We start from the raw sequence: 21505 nt of genomic DNA, 5'->3' as shown, positions 1-21505 counted from the left end.
GGAGGGAGAGAGGGGGGTTGGAGAGGGAGAGAGAGAGAGAGAGAGAACGAGAAAGAGATAGAAATAAAGAACTATGGTAAAACAACATTACTCTGTACCTCAAAAGGTCAATTTTTTTCAGTGAAGCTGTTTCTTGTGTAAGGCAAATAGAAATTTTCTGAGCTGTATATTATTAATCTATAATCAATCTCAATGCTCTTTCAACGAAGGCTGTTTAACCTTATCCTGATAGCATTTTTGCTTGAATTAGGCTCTGTAAGTTTACACTGACCAGAAACATTCTCTAACTGTAAGCAGCACTGTTTATGTATTTTGTTGGCCCATTCACTCAGAATTGCTGGAAACAATTTTGTTTTGGAAACACAACCAGAGGGGAATTATATACCTGAAGCAGCTGTAACTCTATCCAGACATTATACTCCAGCCATGTATACTGTACTGTATGATTGGCTCCAGTTTGAGCATAGGCCTATTCCTACTGTAAACCAAATCATGAAACACACTGCATATTATTTGAGTTAAGACCGTCACACCAGACGAACAATTTCAGTAGGATAGGCATGTTTTCCCTTGATATAACATACCACGTCTGAGAAACATGGATGAACGTCTAATTCTGACATGAGACTGTAAAGGCTATAGTTGCAGCCGAGATCTAGAGGCACTGGATGAGATGTATTTACGAGTTGGAGTAATAAGATATGTATAATGATATGTTAATTGATATAGGCCTACTGTGGTGGATAAGCTAAAGTATTCTGTTAACATGGTCCAGTTTTGCGGAATGAATTCCTGCTCATCAACAGGGCGCACGGTCGTGTAGCCTACTAGGTCATGATAGCTTGGTATGCGCTCTATTTCTCTCCAATACACAAATATTCGCTTTGCACTGTAGCCTATAGGTTTTCAAGTAGGTAGGAATGTTATGCGTCATTTTCTGTACGTTTACCGGTGGATTGGAACGTTAATTAAATCGTATATTCAGATTACTTAGATGACTTACTATAGACCCGATGTATGGGAGTAGGCTCGGCCTATGCCGCCATGTTCGGCCGTTCCCGGGTGAATGCATTGAACCCTGACAGATTCTGATTAAATAACCGCCATCGCAAATGAGCAGTAGCAACAAGGTGGATTTATTGCGAGGAAGAAAATGACCTGGGTAAAATAGAAATAGAAATACAGAATCTACTGATGATATAGGCTACTGTGATGTTATTTTCCAGAAAGAGGAAACAGGCCAAGTGTAATTTATTAACCTCCATCAGAAACTCATTATCAGACGAGTGTTGTGTTTGGTTCCAGCGCACGTGGCACGTAGCCCGGTGTCCCCTCTGTACCCTATGTGTCGTGGAAGGGTCTGATCGTGACTTATAATGAGTTGAGAGAAAGTCTATTTGAGGTATGCTAAGGAGTAAGGTCAGGGGTGAGATAACGGGCAATGGACATTAGTGGCCGCTGTCTGAACGCAACGGTTGAGATGCGCAAATTTGGTCAGGTTTTTATGGAAAGGAAAAGACCATCTTTCTCCAAGGAAATATAAAATATGGCGCGCTGCTTTGCGTATGTGAGAAACAAAAACAGGCCTAAGTGGTATCAAAAGGGTAATCATTGGAGCACGTCTCGCTCGCTCACTCTCTCTCTCTCTATCTATTTCACTCTCTATTAGACACACATACGACGTGAAACAAACAAGACACCGAAACCCAGCATCCAAGACAGTCTGTTTAATATCCTCAACACAACAGAACAGACTCCACAGGTGCATCTCTTGACTTGAAGCCAGGTGCTCAGAGTCGCTGTGTTCCGGGTACTGCACCTCACGCATGCCGCGTCTTGCGTGCCCAAGGTGATAATTACGCACTGACTGTGTGTTTACTGAAGTCTCGAGCTATCTCCTGACGTGGGAAAATTTAGACGTGTGTTAAAGAATGCAGACACATTAAAAATAGCGTTCCAGAATGCGCTCATCGTTCTATCTGTCTGGTCGTAGGCTGAGGAGTCTCATGGCGCGGTCCGTGTCAGGCCTACTGACAAGTGATTTTGGAGTGAGGCCGTGAGAGAAAGCCACAGCAAAAACAAACATACAGACAGTGCGTAACCGATGCCGCGTGTGTGTGCGTGTGTGTGTGTGTGTGTGTGTGCTTGTTTAGGTGTGTTAAAGTGTGTATTTGTGTGAGAAATGTGCGCATCCAGCCAGCAGAACCAACCGCGTGTCGCGCGGGCTTGTTTGCCTGCCCGGTGAACCCGGTAACGCACACAGGCAGGCAGCGGAGCGCGAGGGAATATTTCACATTCATCCTAAGTCCAAATAGCCTCCGGGCTGCGAAGAGGTGTGGCGGAGAAGACAGTTTAATGATTATCACTCACCCCAGAGCCAAGCTCATAACTCATGTAACTTTCCGACCTTTTGCTGCGTCGTTACCCCTGCTTACAGAGAGAGAGATGTTCACTTTTGTACTTTTAACTATTTGCACATCATTACAACACTGTATATATACATAATATGACATTTGAAATGTCTTTATTATTTTGGAACTTTTGTGAGTGTAATGTTTACTGTTCATTTTTTATTGTTTATTTCACTTTTGTTTATTATCTATTTCACTTGCTTTGGCAATGTAAACATATGTTTTCCATGCCAATAAATCCCTTAAATTGAAATTGAAATTGAATTCAATTCAATTGAGAGAGCGAGATAGAGCGAGAGAGAATTCTGAGAAGTGAGGGTGAAGAGGGGTTGAGCATAGGAGAGAGTGGTACAGGACAGATAGTAGTCTGTAATTCTAGAAGCGAGAGCGTGATAAAAACATATGTACTGATGAGATAGATAATGCTGATATAGGCTATAGGTCTAGAGTTAAAAATCTCAGACCACGCATGACGCCAAGTGGTCTCATCACTCTCCTGGTCTCGTTGGTATAAGCTACTGCATGTCAAGCACTAACCCACTGGGCACAAACGTCAATTCAACGTTTTGTTTCCCTTTCATTTGAACTTCTGTGCCATTCTGTGAATTATACATGACCTTTCAGATAATCCTCGCTTTGCAATTGCAGGGCTTGCCTTTATTTTAACCCGAGTTTACATATTTCCTTACTATGGAGCTAACCTAAACCCATCTATTTTTACTGTGTTGTCATCTCGGTATTGACTCAGCACTACTTCCCCTTTCCAGAGAAGTCATATGTAGAGGGAGGAGGCCCCAACACCTTGTATTATCATGGGGCCTGAAATTAAGAATGTAAAATGTACTTTAGGATTAGGCTGCAAACTGTGTATGTGTGTGCGTGTATGCATGCGTGTGTTTTATGCACAACCTTTGATATAGTTCTTAAGCTTTGTGGAGGGGAGATGTTGTTATTCTCCGAACAAACGATGGGAGGAACTTTGAGAGCTCCTAACATTAAAGACAGATTAAGATGGCTGATAGACATAACAGAAGAGGGGATGATTCAAAGACTTCTTTCCTCTTTTGTTGATCTTTGTTCTTTTCAAAAGGCACTTTGCATATGAACTTCCCACAACTTTCTGTGAATGGTGCAGGATAGTTGCTTGGCTTTGGAACATTCTCAACACATTTAAGGAACTTGACAAAAAAAACGTTATTTTCTTGGTATTTTATTACTTCAAACATGGTTACAATTCATTTCAATATTGGTAATGTTCTAGGAACGTTCTCTAACTGGTGGGAATTTCAGTACTTCAGCATAAGGATTTCCTACAGGTTGTCACGTCCTGACCATAGTAAGTTGTTATTTTCTATGGTAGAATAGGTCAGGGCGTGACAGGGGGTGTTTGTCTGTTTTTTTATTTCTATGTTCAGTTTCTAGTTTTGTATTTCTATGTTGGTGTTGTTTGGGTTGATCTCCAATTGGAGGCAGCTGATCCTCGTTACCTCTAATTGGAGGTCATATTTAAGTTGATGTTTGTCCCACCTGTTTTTGTGGGTGATTATATTTTGAGTAGTGTGTTTTCTCTCTGCGTCACAGTTAGTTGTTTTTGTGTTTCAAGTATTAGTGTATTGCATTTCAGTTTCACGTTAAATTAAATATGTGAAACTACGAACACGCTGCATTTTGGTCTGATCCTTCAGACAACGGTGACACAGGTTTCCTCATGCGTCTATTCAAATGTAATTGTTCCGAGAACGTTAAGAAAACTTTCAAAGTTCTAAGAATGTTATTTAAAAATATATACATTCCGTTCTCAGCATAAACAAAACTCTTATCTTCTACCTTGTTGAGTGTGTTCAGGTGTGTTGGCGGGCCCACTCAATGGTCACACCTGATCTTAATGAACACTTGTTTCCTTTGAAATGGGGTCTGTTTGCATAGACTAAAATGAACAGCTTTGTATGACTTTAAAAAACATGGCACGCTATCTCGATCCTGGTGGTGCAGTGGACTAACTCCATGGATAAAGAACAGAAGATCATAAATTCGAATCTCACTGACACTATGATAATAAAAAAATGCATGTGTTTGCATGATTAATGCCTAAGCAAATGAATTTCCTTGTGTCCTATCTGTGCTTGGAGTTAAGAACAGTTAACCCAAACTAAGCTACACTACATGACCAATGTGGACACCTGCTTGTTGAACATGTCATTCCAAAATCATGGGCATTAAACATGGATTTGGTCCCCCCCTTTGCTGCTATAACAGCCTCCACTCTTCTGGAAAGGCTTTCCACTAGATGTTGGAACATTGCTGCTGGAACTTGATTCCATTTAGCCACAGACCTCATTAGTGAGGTCGGGCACTGATGTTGGGCGATTAGGCCTGGCTCGCAGTCGAGGTTCCAATTCATCCCAAAGGTATTTGATGGGGTTGAGGTCAAGGCTCTGTGCAGGCCAGTCAAGTTCTTCCACACCGATCTCGACAAACCATTTCTGTATAGACCTCGCTTTGTGGTAGAGCATGGTGTTTGCAACGCCAGGGTTGTGGGTTTGTTTCCCACGGGTGACCAGTACGGAGAAAAAATGTATGAAATGTATGCATTCACTACTGTAAGTCGCTCTGGATAAGAGCGTCTGCTAAATGACTAAAATGTAAATGTAAATGTAAATGCTGAAACAGAAAAGGGCCTTCCCTAAACTGTTGCCACAAAGTTGAAGCACAGAATCGTCTAGAATGTCCATTGTATGCTGTAGCGTTAAGATTTCCCTTCACTGGAACTAAGGAGCCTGAACCATGAAAAACAGCCCTAGACCATTTTTCCTCCTCCACCAAACTTTACAGTTGGTACCATACATTGGGGCAGGTAGTGTTCTCCTGGCAGCCCCCAAACCCAGATTCGCCTGTCGGACTGCCAGATGGTGAAGCCTGATTCATCACTCCAGAGAACGCATTTCCACTGCTCCAGAGTCTAATGGCGGCAAGCTTTACACCACTCCAGCCGATGCTTGGCATTGCGCATGGTGATCTTAGGCTTGTGTCGGCTACCGACGAACAGTTCTTGTGCTGACGTTGATTCCAGAGGCAGTTTGGAACTCGGTAGTGAGTGTTGCAATTGAGGACAGATTACTTTTACACTTTATGTGCTTTACAAATTGCCGGTCCCGCTCTGTAAGCATGTGTGACCTTCCACTTCACTGATGAGACGTTTTTGCTCCTAGACGTTTCTACTTCACAATAACAACACTTACAGTTGACAGGGCAGCTCCAACAGGTCAGAAATTTGACGAACTGACTTGTTGGAATGGTGACATCCTATGACGGTGCCACGTTGAAAGTCACTGAGCTCTTCAGTACATTCTACTGTCAATGTTTGTTTATGGAGATTGCATGGCTGTTTGCTAGATTTTATACACCTGTCAGTGACGGGTGTGGCTGAAATAGCCGAATCCACTAATTTGATGGGGTGTCCACCTACTTTTGGCCATGTAATGTAGCAGTGTTATAAAACTTCTTATTGAAATCTGTTCTCAGAACTTTAATTACTTTCAAATAACCTATCATTTTCATTCTCAGAATGTTAATTAAACCTCCCATGAAAACTTTCAGAAAACCATAGTAAAACGTAGTACATAGTAGAACCTCCTTGCAACCTAAAAATGTTCGTTTGCAGAACAGGCAACATTTTTACTTGCATTCTCAGAATGTTTCAAATTCTTTCCATTTTATGTTCCCACAACTTCCAAGGAACCAAATTATTATTATTATTATGCAAAGGACAAGAAATGTTAGATTAGACCACGAGCAAGGTGTTTTAGTTCAGAACCACCGTATCGATTAAATATAACTGTAAATCAATTTAAGAGTGACCTGAGATTCTCTACAAACAAAAACATTACAAACGTAAACACATCTGTGTGTGCCTGTCTGGTGAATACACGCCATCTCGCGCAAAACTCTTTTCTGGTACACAATCTACAGTCATGCAGGTGAGTCACTCACTCAGGTGTGTGCGTGTGTGTGTGTGAGAGAGAGAGAGAGAGAGAGAGAGAGAGAGAGAGAGGGGGGGCGAGCTCTCTAAAATATATGAACAATACACCTAGTTCTTCTCCCCTCCTCCTTCTAACTTTAGCTTTCTATGTGTTTATTTTTGTTTTACATACTCCTGTGTGGCACAGAGGAGCGTGCAATCATAAATCCCTCAATCGTTTCAATGGATTTGAGATTACTGAGTTTGAGACGCTAGACCACGCCCCCCGTGGGCTGTCCCTCGCGGAGGGATTATATTATAACAGGGCGCGTGTCTCCGGAGACAAATCTACTTTCAGCTGCTAAACAGGCACGAGTTTGGGTGTCTCCCGTTACTCTGTACATCGGAGCTCCTCGGACCGAAACAGACAGACAGGTGCACTGACTCCACCACTGAAACAGACTCACAGGCTACACCTGCGCCTCTCTAAAGAACAACCACAGACAGACAGATTTTCTTACTTTCTGATTAGGAGAATCGCACTGTACTGCAACGAACTCTGACAGCTACACACTGACAGGTGAGAGGAGGAGCGGGAAAACAATAAATATAAAAAATGAAACTTGAAGTGTTCTCCGCAAGCCACTTCGTTCAGAAGCCTATGGAGGTTTGCAGTCACAGTGATGCGGAAGGTAGCGTCCCCTCTCCCCTATCCGGGGACGAGCTGGGCTCAGACGGGGACTGCGTGGCCAACAGCCCGGCACCTGCTATCCCGAGCAGCAGCGATGGCAAGGGAAAGCCCTACACCCGCAGACCCAAGCCGCCCTACTCCTACATCGCACTCATCGCCATGGCCATCCGGGACTCCGGCAGCGGCCGGTTGACTCTGGCTGAGATCAACGACTACTTGATGAAGAAGTTCCCGTTCTTCCGGGGCAGCTACACCGGCTGGCGGAACTCGGTGCGCCACAACCTGTCGCTGAACGACTGTTTCCTCAAGGTGCTCCGGGACCCTTCCAGGCCATGGGGCAAGGACAACTACTGGATGCTGAACCCGCACAGCGAGTACACCTTCGCTGACGGGGTGTTCCGTCGCAGGAGGAAGCGCATCACTAAGAGCCGATCCGGTGGTTCCAATAAGGACACCGAGACCCCTGACACCCAGACACCAGGCGAGGAGACTCGCATCTCGGCCCCTGCATCTGTGCCCTCCCGGGAGGAGAGGGTGATGGGAGCCAAGTTCTCCAGCGCTTCCAGCTCCTTCTCCATCGATAGTATCCTCAGCAAGCCCTTCATACGTAGGGAGGACAGAGACCACACCGATAGAAACAGTGCACATGCCAACCCCGGTGCGCACCGGCTCTACTGGCCCGCGGGTGCTCACCACATGCTGCCCTACACACTGGCCTACCCACCGCTACCCGCTGTTATGGCACACGCACATGCACAGCACTCGTACCACCAGGTCAGCACCGGCGCGTCACACATGTTGAACGTGTACAGGTGCAGCCTCGCGGAGCATGCAGAGCACACCAGGGACCCACTCACAGCTCTCCACATGACGTCGCAGGGCCACATGCCAAACTCCGAGGCTGCTTTCTCCCCTGTGAAGATGCACACAGCGCGAGTTGGCAGCTGTCATCCTTTCCAGATAGATTCATTGCTCTCCTAAAGCCAACGTAACAGACGATAATGTAATTATGTATCTTAAATTTGCCATGTGCACTTTCCTATGCGCTCTACGTTTTTCGAATGTCTTTAAAAAAAGCATTTCAGTGCATTTATTCTGATTATAACAAGTCGTTTAGTGGTGATGAATAACGTAATGTGTTATTGTTGTCATGACTTTATTTCTATCTGGTTACTACTAGGACGAAGCAAATTAGTTGCAATCTGACATGCCTTTCCACTGTGTGTGTGTGTGTGTGTGTGTGTGTGTGTGTGTGTGTGTGTGTGTGTGTGTGTGTGTGTGTGTGTGTTACGTGGTTCTTAGGTCATTTCTACTGTAAACGACGGCTACCATGTGCCAACAATTTGAAAAATATAGTACTATGTATGTGTTGATGTAGTTTTGTATGACTTGCTGAAAAATATTGTATTTTAAAATATTTGTTGGATTGTTGATTACTCCATGTAAGGAGGCTGCACAAAAACACTGTCTGTTTTCCTAAACATTGATTCATGCATGGACGATATTTTTTATGAGAGAAAATAAAAACGTATTGGGGAAAAATTATCGAAGCAAACCAGGAGTATTTAATTTTTTATATTGCTCTTGCCTTATCTTTACCTAAAGGAAAATAAAGAATAATCTATATTTTTCCATTAAGTATAGGCCTACTTGAAGTGATTTTTGGATCAGAGGGCGGAAAAAGTTTGCATGGGTGATCAGAGGAAGATCCGATATCTATCTGCCTGGAACTGGAAAGGCTTAGCGCCTGGCAGCACTGGCGCTGTTTTGGCATCCTCACCACTTAAACTAGCCTGCTGAAGTACCAGAGGAATGAACAGAAAGATATACAATCATTTCAGACATCTGCCTACTCTGCACGGCAAGGCACAATTAGGAAACAGCAGTGTTAGGCACAGAGAGGGATTTACCTTTACAGATTTACAATACTTACATTTCCCCCCTCTGTCTTCCTCTCTGTCTGCACGGCACGGAACTGCACAGCTAAGGAAGCAACACCGTTAGGCACAAATTACAGCTCGGTTGAGCTATTTCTAAATATTTAAGGGTGGTGAGATCCGTCCCAGAATGGGGAGTGCTGAATTATGTCAAGTAAATCATAGAATCTGACGCTTTACACGAAGGATCATTAACTTTAACTGCAACACACGTCTAGGAAGGTTGTTCCGAGTGAGGGGGTTTGAGTTCAGTTATTAGGGACATTTAGCTGCCCAATAGCAAATCATGTGTAGTTATAATGTACAGTATCTATTAAGCGCAGCGAAAACATACACGTCTCCTCAAGCTCTTCTGTATTGGTTCGAGGATGAAATCTCAGACTTGGGACAAATGCACTCTATCTCTAAACGTAAACTATGTGGTTTATGCTTAAGGATAAATTGTAGGCCGACCATAGCATGCCACCCAAGCTATGGTGTACTCATTAAACATTATCTGTACTGTGGTATTCATACAAGGGTAAGAAACGTGCCTGGGATCTGGGTCTCCAATAAACATTGTACAATCAAATATAGCTTGTTCAAATATGACATTTGAATTTACACTGCCTTGTAGCTTGTTCTCGTTTCAAGTCACGCAATTCAAAATGTAATACTGAAATAACAATAGGCTAATACATACTACTAATACTACTACTAATAATAATAATTTATTATTATAAAATAGTGCATTTCATGTTTGTTTTTTTAAATCACCAACATTTGAAAAAATATATTAGACCTTTTTCATCCTGCTATAGGCTACGTTGTGGATTTTTTAAACACATTAAACATTAAATAAATGTCCTGATTTTCTTAGTAAGATTTACAACAATATCTTTAGAATATAAAAAAGATGTGGGATGAATTACGACATATAGCCTACCTGTCCACAACAACGAAGACACAGACCTGCTAAACGATAAGCTATACAAATAACTTTTACCAAAACAATGTTTCAAAATGAAATGACCAATGACAAGTTGGGCTATTGTAAGGGTTTAATAATGAGAAAAAATCATGTTGGCTGGCTACTTCAAGCGCCAAGTCTAGAAATGATCACAACACACTTCCAATAAAAGCTAAATGATTTGACCTTTCAACACAGACAGGGGATATATGGGGGTTATCCATAGGATGCAGTCCATATGCGATGTCTCGAGCTGTCCACGGTCCTGAAGGAAACCCTCGACGTCATCACATGCAGTGTCGCCCACATTAATTACGATTCCCGTTATCAATGTTAGGCCTAATGTTAGTGACAAAGTTGTAGACTATCACTAGCAAGTGCTGTATCTAGACAAATATTGTAAAATAGTATACATAGAAAATATCGTGAATAGTACATTATTTTATTGTGGACCAATGAGAAATGAGCCTATAGGCTAATGAGAAAGATAATCTCAAAAATTGCTCAATTGACAAACGATCAAATCTGAAAAGGAAAAGAGCAAATGTGTTGATACATTTACCATTTGCATTTGACCCTGTCTTTCTTGAGAGGGGTTATCAGTCCCTCATCGATCTGGGCACAAATAGAACGGAAGACATTATTGCTTAGGCACATACATGTTTCTACAAATACAATGCATGTGTACAAATATTTTGACATAAAACATTACCTGTCCGTCCTCCTCAATCATGCACATTGATGCATAGACCTAGGACTATACTATGCTAACAAAAATAACCTGACAGGTGTCACTATGGTTTTACTATGCAGTCCCCCCCCTTGGATGCACGTTTTGGTTTTTCCCTATCACTACACAGCTGATTCAAATAACCAACTCATCATCAAGCTTTGTTTAGCTGTGTAGTGCTAGGGCAAAAACCAAAACGTGCACCCGGCGGTCTAGGTGACAGGTAGGAGGGTTGAGTCTCGTTCCAGGAACAATGCTGCAACCTGCAGGTGAAATCCCGGAACAGCACACCTGTATGCTACGCACTGGGTAGAGCACTAGCACTGACCGCCATAACAGGTGAACGCTCCATCAATGTAGGCCACCGTTATGTTTTCATTCTATAGCTTAGGACTAGCTCTCTCTGGTGTGTGGAACAGGGACTAGTTAACATATGGCATATCCTAATAAACTGAATACATGCTTGAATCTGAGAGCAGTAGATACTGGGCTCCATTCAATCCGTATCGCCGAAGTATCCCGAAAGATCCGCGTTCAAATGTCATTTCCGATTGAACAGACGTGTGCAGTGTTTACCGTGAAAGCAGTCTCCGCCACCGCGGGAACATTGCCTTTAATTGTCAATCGCGATATATAATACGGATCTTCAGCGCTATTGATTGAATAGAAACCTAAATATTATGTAGTTGTGGTCCAGGGTTTAGGCCTGCAGTCCAGGCACAATGTTAGGAAGTTCAAACAGTCAGTCACTCTGCAGGGCGCTGAACCGCGCCTGAGCTTCTGGAGAAAGAACCTGGTACTCTGAGCACAAAAGTCCGAGTTGAGCTGGACAGGAAGCGCGGCTGCTGGGGCGCCTGAAAGAAGACATAAAGACGCACATTACCGTTAAAATACGCTGGAAAGAGTTATTTAAACTATATTTAATCTCTTCAAAAGGAGTAAAAAAATGCTCAGGCAAGATGTAGGCACTTGTCAAAAGAAGTGAGGAAAGGTCAAAGTAGGCTATAGGCCTATGAGAAGGACGAACAGCCAGTGGTGCAAAGTACTTCATTAAAAATACTTGAAAGTACAACTTAACTCGTTTTTTGGCGTATCTGTAATTTACTATTTATATTTTTGACAACTTTTACTTTTACTTAATTACATTCATAATGAAAAGAATGTACTTTTTACTCCATATATTTTCCCTGACACCCAAAAGTACTCATTACATTTTGAATGCTTAGCAGGACAGAACATGGTCAAATACACAGATAACAACCCTCCTCATCCCTACTGCTTCTGATCTGGCGGACTCACTAAACACAAATGCTTCATTTGTAAATTATGTCTGAGTGTTGGACACCTGGATATCCGTAAATTTAAAAAACAAGAAAATTGTGCCGTCTGGTTTGCTTAATATAAGGATTTTTTTTTATTATTCACACTTTTACTTTTACTTTTGAAACTTCAGTATATTTAAAACCAAATACTTTTAGACTTTTACTCAAGTAGTATTTTACTGGGTTACTTTAACTTTTAATGGAGTCATTTTCTATTAAGTTATCTTTACTTTTACTCAAATGTGATACCTTACTTCTTTTTCCACCACTGCCAACAACCAGCAGGCCTGTGTTTCTATGGAAAGAGTATGTAGTTTTATGGCTTATCAAAACAAAAACAAAAAGTGAAACAATATAAAGCAACATTTTAATTTATTTAATGCACTGCTGCATTCATTTATTATTCAGCAATATCCTACATATTAAATATACATTCATAAACAGAATTCTGAGCCACATTTTTCATGAACTAATATTTGAATGGTGTAAGCCTTTGTATAAATAATCAGGGACGTTAAAGCAATATTAGCTATAATATTATAGTTGACACTTCAATATTTACCAAAGATAAAAACAACAATTTATATTGTTCTAGGCTGGTGTTCTTCAGGCTAAAATGATCAAACTCGGACAGAAATGCCAAAGGATATCCATCACTATTAAAAACCATAACCCATGTAAATATGTGATATAATTGTTGTTTACTAGATATTTCAAAACAGCTATAATAAGAGCTCCTATACGCGCTTTGCTGTGAACTCGTAAAAGCAGTGGCCAGTCTTCAAAGTGCTCTCGCGCAGAACAAAGTTTCCTCCTCGCCGCGGAGGCATCCTGATCACCGCGGGGGTCATACGTTCTGATGTCGCAGGAAATTCTAAGGCCATTAGGTTCCACAAACTTCTCTGTGTCACGGTGGAAAATGATTTTATCCTCACATCCTTTGTTGTGAAGTGTAAAGGTTATTGTTGATGGCCATTGTTTGAAATTTTTTTATATCTAAGGAGTACAGATAAAAGGACGGGGTAATGTTAGACAGACACTCAAATAGATAAGGAGCTGATTAGTTTATTACATATTTTATTTTCAGTCTATTTTCTAAAGCTCGAATATCCCAATATAAAATGCAGAAATGAAACCCCATAGTCCCAGCCTGAACCATAAATTATTATATTCTGATCGGAGGTTTAGGCCTAGTCTACTGTATACAGTTGTTTACTCTTTCCTTCTCATTGTTTCAATTCAGCGGCATAAAACAAAATAAAGCTCAGTGTAAAACAAATCCAGGTGGTAGAAATGAAATGATGGAGACTAGGCATACAAACAGAATGGGGTGATGTGATTTCGGTACAAATTAAGATTGATCATCTAAATCTTACGTTATATTATTCATTTTTTTGCCTATGACCAATTTTGGACAAATATTGTTTGTAGGTCTATTTGTATTTCTGTATAGCCTAGACCTACTCAACTGTAACAATCAGCTGTTTATTATAAACGTATACAACTACCAAACATAATAGTCCGGTTATTTACAAAGCATATACATACTGAAAAATGACTGAAAATGGTTGCATTATTTAACTACTAGGCTATATAAACGAATATTTAGCTCAATATGTTTTTTTTATAACATTAGGTGGTTGAATTGAAAACGAGGAAGTGTAGGCCCTATCAAATGCAGGCATAACAAAATGAACCATAAAAGTAATCACAGTATAACTATTAAGCAAGCTATCTGCATGATGCAGGCCTGCAGTATAGTGTCATATAGTGTCAACCTTGTAACAGGATTAATACACTCTGAATATGTAGGCCACGTTTCTGAACAAATCCTATTTCTCTCGATGTTATCATTATTGATCATAGGCCTTTTATCTTTTAAGACTAAATAATTGCATCATGTTGGACAAATCTGTATTATGGTCTGTCTTCATAGGGAGGAAGCTGTCGACGCCCGCGCTCCTAATTTCGGTTCTCTCTCTAATGAACGCGGGGCCCAGGGGACCGGCTCGAGCCTAGGGCTGTAAACTGACACTGGCGCGCTGTGTGTGGTATCCAAGGCCGGCCGCTCTTGATGGAAAAAGCCTGCTTCCACTCATGTCAAAGTCATTTACTCAGACCCCCCCCCCCCTGCACATGCATGCACCACAGCGAAATACCACCACCTTTCCCCCGGTAGTGACTCTTACGGTTTCTGAGCGAACTAGGAAAACAAGAGATAGGATTTATATCACGAGATTTATGAGCCTACACAGTTTGTTCTATGTGTCGCTTCTACAACACTGCATTTACTGGATCGGTAGGCCATCCAACATGATATTGTTGTATGGTAACACAGAGAAGCACTTTCTATTTTTTTAAAGAGGCCTACTCTTATATATAATAGCCTATACTGTTATACCCTCAGTATTTCATTACAGAAAATGTTTCCGTTATTCAGTATAATGACACTTAGGAACAGGCAACAACATGCAAGAGTGTTGGTGATGGAGCTCTTTGCCTTGTGCGCGTGGCGTGTGACGCTGTTGATTGGAATGTCTGGGGAGGTTTGATAGATGGCATAATTGCGTGTTTTTGAGATGTCAGAGAGCAGGGGAAAGAGAGAGGGTGGAAGAGGGAGGGGGGTGCGAGATAGAGAGAGAGGGGCTTGACTCTGCTGCAGCGACTGGCGGTGGAAGGGGAGGGGAGGTGGGCTCTAGTCGTCACTGATTTCAGGGGGGATTTGGAGATGGGGGGGTCTTAGAGGAAAGAAAGATTTACGAAATGATAGGTGGTCGCGTTTTGTTTGGCTGAGCGGCCGCGCGCACTAAATTGAGGAGTCTTCGCGTTTCCTCCCCTTTAGGGATTAAGGCGGGCGATGGCCACCCGGTGCGCCGCAGAGCTGCACTCACCGCCACCGTGATACCGAACCGCACCGGAGCCTCTGTGTCGAACTGAACCTCCGCAAAACGCTGCATTATAGCGAGCGCTCCAGCCCTCACTGGATACTCTGCTCTCTCATCTCTCTCCCATATTCTGACACTGCGAACTCGCTGCAGATTTTCTGCGTAATAGGAGTCCAACAGAACGGAAGAGAGTTTTTCCTCTCCAAGCCCTTTTAGTTGAATTCCGTGGACCAACGGCGTGTGTGATTTGTAGAGGACTTTGAGTAGAAGTGACATTACTTGCTATCACCTTCTTTGAGTCATATACGTCCCTTTTTCTTTCTCTAGATCTCTTGCTCAATCTCGCTCTCCTCTTTCCCCCATCTCTCTTTCGCTCCTCACGTCACTGCTCAGCTACGCAGTGCGTCAGCGGAGCAGAGATGACGACCGAGACTTCTCAGCAGCAGCTGGACCCACCGCCTCCCCTGAGGTCCAGCCCGGCCTCCGGTGTCCTGCACCCCGCCATGATGAGCCCACAGGCCGCCATGGACAATTCCTCGACCGGGGCCAAAGGCAAGAAGGCGAGCTCCGGACTGAGGCGACCAGAGAAGCCTCCCTACTCCTACATTGCGCTCATCGTCATGGCGATACAGAGCTCACCTACCAAGAGGCTGACTCTAAGTGAGATCTATCAGTTTCTCCAGGCCCGGTTCCCCTTCTTCAGAGGATCCTACCAGGGCTGGAAGAACTCCGTCCGGCACAACCTTTCCCTAAACGAGTGCTTTATCAAGCTGCCAAAAGGGCTGGGCAGGCCGGGGAAAGGCCACTACTGGACCATCGACCCGGCCAGCGAGTTCATGTTCGAAGAGGGCTCGTTCCGCCGCAGACCCAGGGGCTTCCGGAGAAAATGCCAAGCCCTAAAGCCCATGTACCGGATGATGAACGGGATAGGCTTCGGTACTTCCATTTTGCCGCAGAGCTTTGAATTTCAGGCGCCCGGGTCTCTGGCGTGTCATAGCAACAGTTACAACTTGGACATGATGACCAACTCCTTGGCCGGTGGTTACGACGGGCTGAGCGGCCACCACGTACCTCACATGTCCCCGAGCCCCGGGTCCACGTACATGGCCAGCTGTCCGGTAACGTCCAACGGGGAATACGGTGGACCGGACAGTAGCAGCAGCCCTGTGCCCTCGTCCCCGGCTATGGCCAGTGCGTTGGACGGTCACGGTCATTCTCCATATGCCAGTACCCCCGGACACTGGGCGTCTCCCGGCGGCTCCCCGTACATCAAGCAGCAGCCTCTGGCCTCCAGCAGCCCGGCGTCCTCTGGGCTACACTCCGGCATGTCCCCCTACTCCCTGGAGCAGAGCTACCTCCACCAGAACGCCAGGGACACCGCCGATATCTCAGGTAATAAACGTTGTGTAAATCAAGTCATAAAACGTTAATAAATAGATGTGAAATGTCATGCGTAATAACACTTGGTCAATCACAAAAAGTATTGCATTTGTTATACACGTGGCAAACAAAAATATTTGCAGGTTGACAATTGACTTTCTCTTTGGTCAGTCATGCTGTTTTCTGGAGGAAAAAAAACCAACTTTACGCAATGCGTAATAGCCTATAAAATTATAGTTGGCCTATCTTATAGATAATATGCCGACAATCTTATAGACTGTCTTATAGACAATCTCCTACATGCAGAACCAAATGTAGTCTAGTTGAATATCACTATAAGTTACAACTTTGACACGTGTGATACGCAGATGAATCAAAACTTTGGCAAAGAAAATAATTAGACTAATATAAAAGTGAGTTGTTGCGACCTAAATATGTAATGACTTGCATTTGTAATACATCTATAAAACTATGTTGGAGATGCATATGTCTCTTAATGCATTTTCGATGTAATGTTATATTCATATCATTTAATTAAAATGACTGGTTCACGTGGAGGCATCTCCTTCACATTGCAGGTTGTGTTATGGCAAAAAAGCTTCCCAATTTTATGGGTTAAAATCATTTTATTGTATTTCTGATTATTAGTTTGTAACTATATTCTGTTGTGGAATTAATGAAACAATTTGAATGACATAGGCCGAAATAATCCTATTTGAGGGACTCAAAGACACAAATATGCATGCATAATTATAAGGACAATTCAGATGAGGTGGGAAATATAAGAGTAACCACAGCTTCTTACAACGGAAATGAACAACATAGTTGAAAACTGTTCTTGAATATATCGATCGGCTAGGCCCTAGGAAAGAAACCATGTATGGGGCTGCGTTCTTGTTTACATAAATGTTTAGATAGGAGCTCGATGCAATGGGCCATAATGAAAATTGTAGCCACATTATACACATCGCTCCTTAGGCCAGTTGACCACTTGTAATTTAGTTCATGTTCATCTTGTTTAAAATGCTTCTAATTTATCGAGGCTTTAACAAAAGTCCAAGGGATTTCTGAGAGCGGAATTATTCCTTCTAAAGCCTCGGGGGTTATCTAAACAAAGGCTGTGCGAGTCGGACCACACTGAAGAAGAGGATTTAAACAAGCGCATAGGCCTATACCCACCCACAGGAGACTCCAAGCCTTGTTAAACTTTACGCGACTTCTTATAACTATTTACAGGACAAGCCGTTATCTGTGCTAGCGGGGTCTTACACGCCTCATGGCGACTGTCAATCACGGCGGGTGTGTTGTCTCTGAAAATGGGGCTTAAAGGCTGCAGCGAGAGGCAGGACCCTCAGGAAAAAGGCCTGCAGTCTCGAGGAGAGAAAACACCGCACACTGCGGGTACAGGCGTCACATCTGGAGTCCTTATGAACTTGATGAGGATCACGCTTTCTGTCACTCTTCCCCTTTCCGTCTCCTCACTCTCACTCCGACGGTTTAGCTGGCCTGATATATACATACCAATCTATGACAGGACCTATGTTCTTATTTTACCGATTCAATTATTTGTCTGAAAATAATTTTAGGCCGTAGGCCTATAATTATGATGAATTAGCACGTGTGATGTTGCTACTGCAGATCTCGAGGATAAACAGTGTAATGTGTCTATATGGCCCTCAGGAGAGATGGACAATCAAGGAGGGAAAACATAAGCACCCTGACCTAATTCATATTTCATACATCTTTGTGAACGATATGGAGGCCAATTGGTGTAGAAAAGCACTGAAACATAACGAGGCTGTTTGATTATTATATGCCTATCAAATCACTCTTAACTTCGGTCTTTAACCAGATCATGTTAAGTTAAAGACTAAACATTTAAGACTAAACATTCTCTAGGTGAAATATCTGTGTACACGTAATACAACAGTCACAAATGAGAGGGGCTCACGCAAAATATGTGCACCAACTCAACTAAACTAAACAAACATTAGAGACGCTAGTATTGAGGACGCAGAGATTCTGAAGTCAAGTCATGACAGTGTTTTCCGTTAGGCTGATTTTTGATTAAAGGAGACTGCTGCTCGAATGTATATTTAGCTCAGCATGAGCAGAGACTACATGCCTAGGGTCTATGCATCTAATTTGCACACATCCTAATAACATATTGTATACAGTGAATTAATTGCATGGATCAATTTGAATAATTCTGAAGAGGAACTAGGCATAACACATTAAGTTTCTTTGGATTGCTTGTTTTAGTGGTATTCTCCTGAAATGGAAATACTGAGGACGGAGACATTGTCATTATTTTACCTATTCTCAAAAGGCCAGCAAATCCCTGCTTTTTCAGTCATTAATAATGTATTACAGGTCAACATAACATAATATAACATAGTCTAATAAGATAAGAAATGAACAGATGTCCTCACCGTCATCGATTAGGTTTAATCTATTGATTCACTGAGAGTGATTTCTTATTTATGCGCATGGTGTTATGGGTCTACGTCTCCGCATTGTTTACTGGCCAAATTATTGGAAGATGTGTCAATTTCAAACCTTAAAATCTATAGAAGAAATATAGGCTACACAATACACTGAATACTATAACATATTTTTACACATAGCCAATGTAATGCATAAACGTCAGAGCGTTATTATCCTATATTCTGAAAGAAAACTGTTTTTTTTTTTTTTTTTTAAAGTGAAGCGTTTACAATATATAAATATTTCTGATTAACTGACCAGTTATTCACATTTATGATTGGACGCTCCTCTGTGCCACACACGAGTATGTAAAAACAATTCTATAAACTTATAGAAAGATAAAGTTAGAAGGAGGGGAAAATAACTGTATTGTTCATATATTTTGAAGAGCTCCAATCTCAATCTCTCTCTCTCTCTCTCTCTCTCAGTGGGGATCCCTCGCTACCAAAGCCACTCCTCACCCGTGGTCGACAGGAAGGATTTTGTCCTGAATTTTAACGGCATCTCCTCGTTCCATCCCTCAGGTAGTGGATCTTACTATCATCATCATCACCATCACCACCATCACCAAAGCCTTTGTCAAGACGTCAAGCCGTGCGTGATGTGAGCGGGAAATGTAGTGCGCGTAAAGGCCCAAACTGTGCTCTGAAGATGAGAATGAACACAAAATCGAGCAATTTAAACTGATTCTATACATGTCTGGCGACAGTTAAAACCCAAATAAATGGCCTGTCATCTTACTGATGAGAACGAACAATGGGGACAGTAGCCTATTTTTGAGAGTCTGGAAAAACTTCTCAAGTCAGGATATATTTTCAGTGGCCTTCGTCGTCTTGTCTAAATGAAGGACAGTATATTATGCACTAACTGTTTCTGAAGTGAAGGACCCACTGGGCACAGATGTCAGTTCAACCTCTCATTTTTATTTACATTTGATTGAGTTGTCAACTATTATGAACCCAACGACAAATCCCCCCCCAAAATCACCATGTCATTGGATTTAGGTTAAAAGTTAGGTGAAAAAAAGACGAAACCCACTGGGCACAGACGTCAATTCAACGTCTATTCCATGTTGGTTCAACTTAATTTCATCGAAATTATGTGGAAACAACGTTGATTCAACCAGTGCTCAGTGGGAATGCCCTTATGTTGATGACTTTTTGCCAATCCAATGAGTTTTCCACGTTGATTCGACGTCATCACATAGATTTTTTTTGTTGTTGTTTGAAATGATGTGGAAACAACGTTCAGCCCGTTTTTGCCCAGTGGGAAGCACAAACGCTTATGACAATGAAACCACTTTGCCTTATTCTGTTCTCTATTGGCCAACGTTTTCTTCTTCAAAAGAAGTTTCAAAACGATTTTAATTATGTGTTTGCTGTCATTACTTGTGCAAACAAATAGCCTATATTTTATGTAACTAGGCCTCTGTTCTGATTTATAAAAGTACATGCACATACACAAAGCTTTTTATAACAAAAATTGCAACAAATTTGCACTTATTGTATACCCTTTTTGAGATTTGCTTAATTTTCTCGTTGTAAAGTGTTTCAATAAAGCTGATATATTTTCGGCTACACCTGCCTGCTTGTCTAAGAAATATAGTATGCTAATTAAAGGCTAATCATTGGTATCTACTATTATTATAGGCCTATTATCCTTGTTGATCATTTATGGAGATTTGTGATTCATATTAGATTTGAGTCGGTGTAAATTTGATTATTTGGCATTCACTGGCATACTTTTAATAACCAAATTCAACGTCTTTGTTTTGTATGATGACACTTTGTAACGTAAAAAACGTGCGTAAAGCAAAGGTAAATCAAAAGCGTGGATTCTAGGTAAGTTTTAAAACAATCCCATTTAATAACTGGATATAAATGTTGTGGGAAACGAATGACTCCTTTGAAGAGGAGCATTATATACTTTGAGCCACGGGGATAATTATGTAAGGATGTTATCTTATGGCATAGTAAGAATGGGGGGAAATGAAATAAGGCTACGGCTACACAACTCGCTGCATGTCTTTATCGTAGACAGTGAGCTGCATTATCAATATTTACCCATAGACTTCGTGAAAGCAAAGGCAGCTGGTGTTTAATAATACAATCTAATTTACTTTTTCCTTATACTTGATGAGTGTTTAAGTAGAGTAGGCTTAGGCCATTTCTATTTAAGTAGGCCTACAACATTTTAGATTGTTTACAAAATCGACTGACGATGTTGGAGACTTGGGAATTTCCATGTTTTGTGTTGTCTCATTGCGCCATCTACAGCCTGGGCCAGCCTGCCTGGTTCCACAGCGGAAAGTCTTCCGAGTCACCAGACCTCCACCCCCCGGCCTCGTACCAGATTTTTCAGGATTGCAAACTTTGTAAGAACTTGTAAACAAACGAGCTGCAGAGGGCCACATTTATGGAGATGCGACCGCACAGTGTTTTTAGAACTGCAGTAAACATAACACACGTATAGAGTAAGAAGCTGGGTTCTTGGAGAAAAACAGATTGGAGAGAGAAAGAGAGACAGAGAGAGAGATAGAGGGGAGCGGGGAGAAATGCCCGAAACATTCTAACAAAGATGCACGGTGGAGAAATCACTCCTCCATTTCCAGGTTGCTACAATTCTAATAGTTCGCCTAATTTCAGTTTATGTGATAAAACAAGCAAGTATAGTGCAGATAATCATTGTACCATCTAAACCACTGTGAAATATATTGTCAATAACCAAACATATTGTATTTTCAGCTCTTTGAAGC

At 42.0% G+C, this 21505-nt stretch overlaps 2 protein-coding genes across 2 annotated transcripts; both read left to right on the top strand.

Annotated features, from left to right (window-relative positions):
• Window positions 1-6703: 6703 nt before the first annotated feature.
• On the top strand, window positions 6704-8605 carry LOC106560372 (forkhead box protein Q1). The gene has a single exon (XM_014123233.3). The coding sequence runs from the start codon at window positions 6986-6988 to the stop codon at window positions 8039-8041; it is 1056 nt and encodes a 351-aa protein (XP_013978708.1). The 5' UTR covers window positions 6704-6985; the 3' UTR covers window positions 8042-8605.
• A 6160-nt stretch (window positions 8606-14765) lies between these two features.
• On the top strand, window positions 14766-20327 carry LOC106560371 (forkhead box protein F2). The gene is made up of 2 exons (XM_014123232.3): window positions 14766-16275; window positions 19179-20327. Exons 1-2 carry the CDS (start codon window positions 15303-15305, stop codon window positions 19355-19357), a joined length of 1152 nt encoding a protein of 383 aa, XP_013978707.3. The 5' UTR covers window positions 14766-15302; the 3' UTR covers window positions 19358-20327.
• Window positions 20328-21505: the final 1178 nt, after the last annotated feature.

This window comes from Salmo salar, chromosome 10, assembly GCF_965601325.2.
Source record: "Salmo salar chromosome 10, fSalSal1, whole genome shotgun sequence".
Classification (NCBI taxonomy): Eukaryota; Metazoa; Chordata; class Actinopteri; order Salmoniformes; family Salmonidae; genus Salmo; species Salmo salar.
Note: the sequence above shows the minus strand (reverse complement) of the source record. Positions and strands in the feature narration are given on the sequence as shown.

Bases quoted from the DNA above. Each gene is read 5' to 3' on its own strand.
- LOC106560371 (XM_014123232.3), top strand. From the start codon at position 15,303: ATGACGACCGAGACTTCTCAGCAGCAGCTGGACCCACCGCCTCCCCTG. The intron at 16,276-19,178 runs GTAATAAACGTT...TCTCTCTCTCAG, and splicing joins GGACACCGCCGATATCTCAG to TGGGGATCCCTCGCTACCAA.
- LOC106560372 (XM_014123233.3), top strand. From the start codon at position 6,986: ATGAAACTTGAAGTGTTCTCCGCAAGCCACTTCGTTCAGAAGCCTATG.